This window comes from Pseudorasbora parva, chromosome 1, assembly GCF_024679245.1.
Source record: "Pseudorasbora parva isolate DD20220531a chromosome 1, ASM2467924v1, whole genome shotgun sequence".
Classification (NCBI taxonomy): domain Eukaryota; kingdom Metazoa; phylum Chordata; class Actinopteri; order Cypriniformes; family Gobionidae; genus Pseudorasbora; species Pseudorasbora parva.
Genome location: NC_090172.1, coordinates 42,976,032 through 42,985,429, shown reverse-complemented (window position 1 = coordinate 42,985,429; position 9,398 = coordinate 42,976,032). Strand labels below are relative to the sequence as shown.

At 38.0% G+C, this 9,398-nt stretch overlaps 1 protein-coding gene across 3 annotated transcripts in view; it reads left to right on the top strand.

Moving 5' to 3' along the window:
• golm2 (golgi membrane protein 2) overlaps positions 1 to 9,398 on the top strand; it is a 43,772-nt gene continuing 34,374 nt past the window's right edge. Inside the window, exons 1-2 of one of the 3 annotated variants that reach the window (XM_067441462.1) lie at positions 1 to 323; positions 809 to 1,380. In XM_067441462.1, the coding sequence (XP_067297563.1) occupies positions 1,054 to 1,380 (327 nt within the window). In that variant the 5' untranslated portion in view covers positions 1 to 323; positions 809 to 1,053. Of the gene's footprint in view, positions 1,381 to 9,398 lie in introns of all 3 variants that reach the window. The other 2 variants (XM_067441451.1, XM_067441471.1) reach the window with 2 other exon arrangements.

The window sequence follows — 9,398 nt, the reverse complement described above, 5'->3', positions numbered from 1 at the left end:
TTACACATAGGACGACATTTTTGTATGTTTTATTTTTTATTTTTTTATCAAGACGTGTAACCTGGCAGTCAGATGATAACGACACGATTACGAAATATGATCTTTTGCTGACGCGTTTACTTATATACGTATATGTATAAGTACTAAGACTGCGCATGCATTGATTTAGCAGGACCGAGAAGAAAGGAGGAGGGCTGGAGTTGAGTTGCTGCGCTAGCTTTAGTTCGCTTGAACTGTATGAATAGTCTAACCTGCTAGGTATTACATTTAAAGACGTGTTAAACGCATGTTTTCAGTTAATTTATACTGTTGTTTTATATCAGGTACGTATAGTGGTGCATGTGCGGAGAACTGTATATATGTGGCCTTGATGTGGGTGTCAGATGTAACGCTAAGGGTCTAATAGCCTATTAGTGCATTGTTGCTAATAGTAATAGATTTGTTTACATGTCCAAAATCGGGTTGGCATTGTGTGTTCGTTGCTTTGTGTTCAGGAAAAATTCGGTTTCGTTTTGTAGAACTGAATCTAGCACACGGCTGTTGCTCCACCAGATCCACGCATGCTACTTTAGCGAGGTTATAGCTAACATACAGCTGAACAGTGAATTCAGGAGGTTATTTGGCACACGAGCATGACGGCAGATCTGCAGAGATGACCGTGACCAAATAAAAATGCGTTATTAAGTGCTGTAGGATAGGCGGAAGACGGAAAGCTGATGGCTGTGTGCCGTTAGCTCGCTTCAGCTCTCATAGGCCACGTCGCCTGTGTGTGTGTGTGTGTGTGTTGATGTGTTTGATCTACTGACAGTGGCGTTGCATGAATGCAAACAAGGAAAAGCGAGAAGTCGCCAACTGTGCGGAAGGGACACGGAGGAATCCTCAAAGTAGTTGTGTCACCAACTTCAGGACAACTCAAGGTTGCTGTAAGTCGAATGAGGAAGAGCATATCTATTTAGATAACTTGGCAGAGCCTTGACCGCATCACTTGTGTTTTAACGTACGGCGCCCGCATAAAGCCAGATATCGTAATCTGTGCGCCTGTTCGATTACGCGATGATTGGCTTCGGCGCGAATCGACGTGGAGGTCGCCTGCCTTCCTTCATCCTGATCGTATTATTGGTGATTATCATCATTTTGTCTTTTAACTACTGGAGCGTGTCCTCTAAGCACGGGCGGCTGCTGGACGAGCTGGCCGAGGTGCAGACGCAGGTGAAGCGCACGGACGCGGCGCGCTCCCGCCTGGAGAAGAGAAACTCCGAGCTGATGATGCAGGTGGACACGCACCGGAAACAGATCGATCAGAAGGACGGAGACTACAGCGTGCTGGAGAGCAAACTGCAGGCCAGGGATGCACTGGTCAAATCATGCACCGATGACAAGGTGGGTGAAACAAAAATGAACACGAGGGGTTGCTTTACATATACATTCACTGATGTGCTGTATGATTTATTTTGACTCCAGCTACTATCATATACCTTATTTATCCCTGCAAAATTATGAAACTGTTTTGCCTGGGTACTTCGTCTGACAAGGCTAATGTAGATCAGAGGTCTCAAACTTTAACCATCCCACCCATCCAGTATAACCCCGGTATTAAAAAATTAGTTCACTTCCAAATGAAAACTTCCTGATAAATTACTCACTCCCACACCTCATCCAAGATGTTCATATCTTTTTCTTCAGTAGAAAATAAATTAGCTTTGTTGTTGTTGTTGTTGTTGAGGAAAACACTCCAGGATTTTTCTACATATAACGAACTTAAATGGCAACCAATGGGTTAAAAGTCCAAATCTATGCAATTTCGAAGGGCTTCAGAGGGCTCTGCACGATCCCAGCTGAGGAAATAGGGTCTTATTTAGTGAAACCATCTGTCATTTTCTAAAAAAACCAAACATTTTATACTTAACCTCTAATGCAGAAATCTTCACAGAAATCCTGCATTTGAGGTATATAGAAAAAAACTTTATTTTTATAAATGATCAGTGGATTCACTAGAAAAGACCCTATTCCTCATCTGGGATGGTGCAGCACCCTCTGATGCCATTTTAAGCGCTTTGAAACTGCATTGATTTGGACCTTCAAACCATTGGTTACAATTGAAAACCACTGTGCGGAGAAATCCTGGAATGTTTTTTATTTTCTTCTTCTTATTGATATTGATGGAGATATTTATCATCCAGCCCAATAAGCTGGCCAGTACTTGGCCATTTTGAGGTTTTCATCATCATCTTGGCCAATTTACCAATGTATGATCCACAATCTTTCAAATATTTTGAGTTAATTGAATAAATATTGCACAAAGATAAGTTGAACCATTGTCATTATGGTGGGCTGACAACTGAAAAACTGTCGGTTGACCACCGTTATACATAATGTTTAGAAGATCATGTGCCGTGGGTGTTTTGAGAACGAAATTATGTTTTATGTTTATCTTCACCATGGATAGGTAGTTGGAAAGAGTAACTATGGCTCTCTCTTATAATCAATACACATCCTGTATGTTTGCTTAGCTCTTTGCTTTTTGTATTGCTGTTAGTTGGTTAATACAAAGAGCGTTTTATAGGTGATTTTGTGTGTCGTATAATGGCTTGTTTTGAGACTATACTATTTCACAGAAACATTCCTTATTCCAGGAAGTAATAGTATTACTCATTTTCTCAAAGACAAAGACTCCACTCACTCACTCACTCACTCACTCACTCACTCACTCACTCACTCACTCACTCACTCACTCACACACAAAATTCGATTTAAAAGCAGATTACAAAGTGTTTCTAAAGGAGTTGGCAGTCTGCAGAAATTAAATAGTTCCCTTTGCTTTGTACCTGTTCTACTAGAACTATTTATGCAGATAATGCAGTTTTCCCGTTGTGTGATGTGTTCAGTCAGCAGGTTGCGTGTCTGACGGAGCATTGACATTAGATGCTGTTGTCAATTAACTAGGAATATAGGGTTCCCATGTTCATAAATTCTTGTCTACATATCTTTTTAAATTGTGAAGGGAAATGAATGATATCTTAAAATAAAAATGTAAATGTTGAACATATGTAAATAACCCACTCACCTTTAATATCAATATAGTATAAATGTGAGCTGACAGGACAGAGAGCATCCTGCCATGCTGCTCTTTATGGATTCAAGCCTTGGGCTTCCCTGTGGTTGTGAGACACAGCTGAGAGCTCATGGTCAGGGCCCATCTGTGTGCTCAGGGCTTCACGTCTCAGGGTTTTCCCACACAGCCCTCTGTCTCTCTCTTTGTTCTTGATATTTGGCCTATATCAACATAATTGTTGGGAGACTGTCATAGAGCTGGAAAGCAATAACGTGTTCATAATTGATTATTCTCTTGATCACATTCAGGGAGAATATGTATTAATTATTTAAATGGCACACATTGCACTTATTGCCCTTTATCATTCCTATTCTCTTTCCATTGTTATTTTCCCCCTGTGGTTTACAGTAAATAGACTAAACATTTTGGTTATTATGGCTGTGCAGTTAATCACAATCGCAATTGAGCACATGCAATTTCTAAACCACATAAGGCTGTGTTTTTTATTTATTTATATTTTAATTCAGAATCCTCCAACCTTCTTGTGTGCATTTTAGTTTTGGGTGAACTAATTAACTAACTAACTAACTAGTTAGTTCACCCAAAAGTGAAAATTCTTTCAATAATTACTTACCCTAATGCTGTTCGACACCCGTAAGACATTTTTACAAAAGATAAAAAAAGACACAAAAGATATTTTTATTGAAATCCGATGGCTCAGAAAGGCCTTCATTAACACTAATGTCATTTCCTCTCTCGACCCATAAAGGCATTAAAGACATCGGTACAAAGTCCATCTCACTACAGTGACTCTACAATCATTTTATCAAAAAATGGTTATGAATCAGCGTATCGATCAGGATTATTTGGAAATAAATGGCATTTTGGCAAGGTTGCCTGTTAAAATTCACATTCCTAGGTCATATTGAGGTCGCTTCAGCCCATGGACATGGAAAACAACCCATGGGAAAACCGCAGACATAGCAACACAGTGCAGTTGAGTTTGTTTAGAAAATATTATCTGGATTATCTTATAATATAATTTCAGATTTATCACTTTTCACAATGATAATTTCAAAAACAACATATTTAAATTATATTCAGAACTATAATGCAGTCAAAAATAATCTGAAAAATAATTTATCAACCAGTTTTAGAATGCACTGTATTTATTTGTTTTTAATCAAACAAATGTTACTACACTGTAAAAAATTATTTAGAAAAAAAGTTACCTGGTTGCCTTAAATTTTTTAGTTCATTTAAATGAAAATTTGGAGTTGATACAATGAACATTTTTTGAGATTCGACAAACTTTATTAAAATATTATTTAAAGATTTTGTACGCATATTGGGTAATTGTGTGTGTTTTATTTCTGATGACGCAGTGAAACATGCCAAATAGTGCTATTTTCATGATTTATCAAATTTTTAATGTGGTTCAGATACAATAATATTTTGAGTTTTTTCCTTCATTGAATCAACTCAAATTTTTAATTTCAATAAACTCAATTTTAAGGCAACCAGGTTATTTACTTTTTTAAGTTAAAACAACAAAAAACAACCTTTTTTTTTTTTTACAGTGTAGTGAACAGCCACATAACACTTTTCTATGCCACGGCCACAGATATGTGGTCCAACAGAACGATGAGTTTAACGGGTTTGAAGTTTTTTTTGTTGCTATGACTGGAATTTAGGTTATTTAACCTTAATTTATTTTATGTTGTCTGTTTTAAAGTTTATTACAGTTTTGTTTATCAAGCTCTTAATACTATGTTATTTAATTTTGAAATGTCTTGTATACCGAATACATTTAGAATAGGCTGTTTGAAAAAGCCAAAACAATAGTCAACAAGAACTGCAAGCAGTTGTACGGGGCCAAGCCCCAGAAGGGGCTTTCGCCGAACGCAGAGCGACCTTTAAAAGACCGCCCCCCACGGGACTCGAACCCATAACCTCCGGGCGCTGGGTCCATCGCTCATCTCGTTGCGCCACCGGCCGGGCTTGTGTTCAAACACCTGCTGAAGTTCCATAGTTCTAATGACAGTCGACTCAAAATGAAGATTTTTTTCAAATAAATGCACAGCATTTAATATTTAAAAAGTTCTGTTTAGATCAATCTCAGAATGACTCAACATCTGGAACAGAAGCACATTTTGCAAATAACCAATTGGCATGCTAAGCTAACTAGCATAAAAACACAAACACAGAAAGGGTCAACTTCAGTGACAAATATCTCAGGAACGGTAGCGAATATCAAAAATCCGTTCAGTCATTTCTGTGCGGCTCAGTCCGAAGATCATCTGAGACAAATTTGGACAAAATTGGACAAAATTTGTAGGAGGAGTAGCGAAAAAACTGTTTTTCACTTGTTTCAATATGGCGGACAGTAACATGTTTGGAAAATGACAAATGATATATCGTCGGAATCTGCATAAGCCAGGGAACAAAATGAAATAAGATATATCAAATTTGAACAAAGCGTTCAAAAGTTATAAATGTTTTAGCAAAAATTCCTATATCTCGGGAACACTAGGTGGCGCTATTCTGAAACTTCTCAGGTACGTTCGGGACATGCTGACGGTCACGCATACCAATTTTTGTGCAGATATATCAAATATTTCAAAAGATATAGCAATTTATGACAAAATTCAAAATGGCGGTCACCTGGTTCATTCGATCCTAACATATCCGGTATCCACAGATTCGGCATGACGCGGGGAATCCATAGACACCAAAATTATGATTTTCTGACAAAGCGTTCAGAAGTTATGGGCAAAAATAGCCATTTTTCATATCTCATGACCCCTAGGTGGCGCTGTTCCCAACTTTGGCATGGACCCTTAGATCATGGGTCTGATGAAGTGTACCAATTTTCGTTTCGATTGATCAAAGTTTGGCCGAGATACTGCCTCAGAACCAATTTTGGGTCGAGCTTGTTAAGTTCATGACATTATAACTTTTGAACAGAGATGAATATCAAAATTCTGTTCAGTCATTTCTGTGCAGCTCAGTCCAAGGATTCGTTCTGCCAAGTTTCGACAAAATTGGACAAAATTTGAAGGAGGAGTAGCAAAAAAACAGAATACTGTACTTTTCAAAATGGCTGTTACTGTAAGGGGCGGAGCCTTAATGTAAGATATGGAATATGATGAGGGTGAGGAGAGGAATCAGATGTACTAAGTTTCATTTCTCTATTCCAAAGGGTTCAAGAGTTATAACAGTTTAAATGTTGAATTTTTGGACTGGTGGTGGCGCTATGGAGTAGGTCTTAGAGACTCCAAATTTGGTATATGCATTATTGATGAAGATATCTACAAGTGTGCCAAATTTCATCATTTTCCTATATACGGTTCATAGGGCTGCCATTGACTCCCATTCGGGAAAAATAATAATAATAATAATAACAAGAACTGCAAGCAGTTGTACGGGGCCAAGCCCCTGAAGGGGCTTTCGCCGAATGCAGAGCCACCTTTATAAGGCTGTCCCCCACGGGACTCGAACCCATGACCTCCGGGTGCGGAATTTCGCTCATCTCGATGCGCCACCGGCCAGGCTTGTGTTCAAACACCTGCTGAAGTTCCATAGTTCTAATGAGAGTCGACTCAAAATGAAGATTTTTTTCAAATAAATGAACAGCATTTAAAGTTTAAAAAGTTCTGTTTAGATCAATCTCAGAATGACTCAATGTCTGGAACAGAAGCACATTTTGCAAATAACCAATTGGCATGCTAAACTAACTAGCATAAAAACACAAACCCAGGAAGGGTCAAATTCAGTGACAAATATCTCAGGAACGGTAGCAAATATCAAAAATCCGTTCAGTCATTTCTGTGCGGCTCAGTCCAAAGATCATCTCAGCCAAGTTTGGACAAAATTTGACAAAATTTGAAAGAGGAGTAGCAAAAAAACTGTTTTTCACTTGTTTTAATATTGCGGACAATAACATTTTTGGAAAATGACAAATGAGACATCGTCGGAATCTGCATACGCCAGGGAACAAGATGACATAAATGACACCAAATTTGGACAAAGTTTTCAAAAGTTATAAATGTTTTAGCAAAAATTCCTATATCTCTGGAACACTAGGTGGCGCTATTCTGAAACTTCTCAGGTACGTTCGGAACATGCTGACGGTCACGCATACCAAATTTTGTGCAGATATCTCAAATATTTCAAAAGATATCACATTTTATGACAAATTTCAAAATGGCGGTCACGTGGTTCATCCGATCCTAACATATCCGGTATCACCAGATTCGGCATGTCACGCGGAATCCATAGATATCAATTATATGATTTTCTGATAAAGCGTTCAGAAGTTATAGGCAAAAATAGCCTTTTTTCATATCTTATGACCCCTAGGTGGCGCTGTTCCCAACTTTGGCATGTACCCTCATATCATGGGTGTGATGAAGTGTACCAATTTTCGTTTTGATTGATCAAAGTTTGGCCGAGATACAGCCTCAGAACCAAATTTGGGGCAACCTCATTGAGTTCATGACATCATAACTTTTGAACAAAGAAGAATAAAAAAAATCTGTTAAGTCATGTCTGTGCAGCTCAGTCCAAAGATTATTTTTCTCAAATTTGAACAAAATCGAACAAACTTTGAAGAAGGAGTAGCAAAAAAACTGAATACTGTACTTTTCAAAATGGCCGTTACTGTAATGGGAGGAGCCTTAATGTAAGATAATGAATGTGATCAACATGAGGAGAGAAATCAGGTGTACTAAGTTTCATTTCTCTGTATCAAAGGGTTCAAAAGTTATAACAGTTTAAATGTTGAATATTTGGACTGGTGGTGGCGCTATAGAGTTGGTTGTAGAGACTCCAAATTTGGAGCAATTACTTTTCATAAGCATCACTACAAGTGTGCCAAATTTCATCATTTTCCTACTTACGGTTCATAGGGCTGCCATAGGAACCCAGTGGGAAGAAAAAGAATAATAATAATAATAATAAATATAGCTGCTAGCAGCAATTGCGGGGCCAAGCCCATTATGGCTCTTCTTGGCTTTTTTTGGACTTTGGATATTATTAGGAAACTTTTTTACATTGCCTAATTCACATGCTTAAACAACATAACTTAACTTTACTTACTACACATTGAATTTGACCAATCAATCTTCAAAGCTTTAGCCTGTTGCTTTAAACAGCAGACCACTCATACTTTGGTTTGTTTAATTTTATAAAGGCTTGAGATTTCGAAGGCAGAACTGCAGCTTTTGCCACTAAATGACAACATTACACACATTTTTATAAAGCTGTCCCCCATGGGACTCGAACCCATAACCTCACAATCCGGTGTCTGACACTCATCTCATTGCGCCACAGGGAAGACATGTGTTCATTGACATGCCATAGGTCCATAGTTAAAATTAGAAATTAACTCAAAATGAAGATTTTTGGATTTAATGAACAACATTATATATTTTTTTGTGAAAAATTGGTTGAAATCATTCTTAGAAGTAATTAATGTCTGGAACGGAAGAACATTTTTGCAAATAACCATTTAGAATGCTAAGCTAATTAGCATAAAGGCACAAACACAGGCAAGTTCATCTTCAGAGGTGGATTTCTCCGGAACGGTAGCGAATATCAAAAATCTGTTCAGTCATTTCTGTGCGGCTCACTCCATATTTAATGTGAGCCAATTTTGAACAAAATTGGACAACATTTGAAGGAGGAGTAGCGAAAAAACTGTTTTTCACTTGATTCAATATGGCGCACAGTCACATGTTTGGAAAATGACAAATGAGACATCGTCGAAATCTGCAAAACCCAGAGAACAAAATGACATAAATTATATAGAATATAGATAATGTTTTCAAAAGTTATAAACGTTTTAGCAAAAAATCGTATATCTCTGGAACACTAGGTGGCGCTATTCTGAAACTTCTCATGTACATTCGGGACATGATGACGGTCATGCATACCAAATTGTGTGCAGATATGTCAAATATTATAAAAGATATCACATTTTATGACAAAATTCAAAATGGCGGTCACGTGGTTCCTTCGATCCTAACATATCCGGTATCCACAGATTCGGCATGACGCGGGGAATCCATAGACACCAAAATTATGATTTTCTGACAAAGCGTTCAGAAGTTATGAGCAAAAATAGCCATTTTTCATATCTCATGACCCCTAGGTGGCGCTGTTCCCAACTTTGGCATGGACCCTCAGAGCATGGGTCTGATGAAGCGTACCAATTGTCGTTTCGATTGATCAAAGTTTGGCCAAGATACAGCCTCAGAACTAATTTTGGGTCGAGCTTGTTAAGTTCATGACATTATAACTTTTGAACAGAGATGAATATCAAAATTCTGTTCAGTCATTTCTG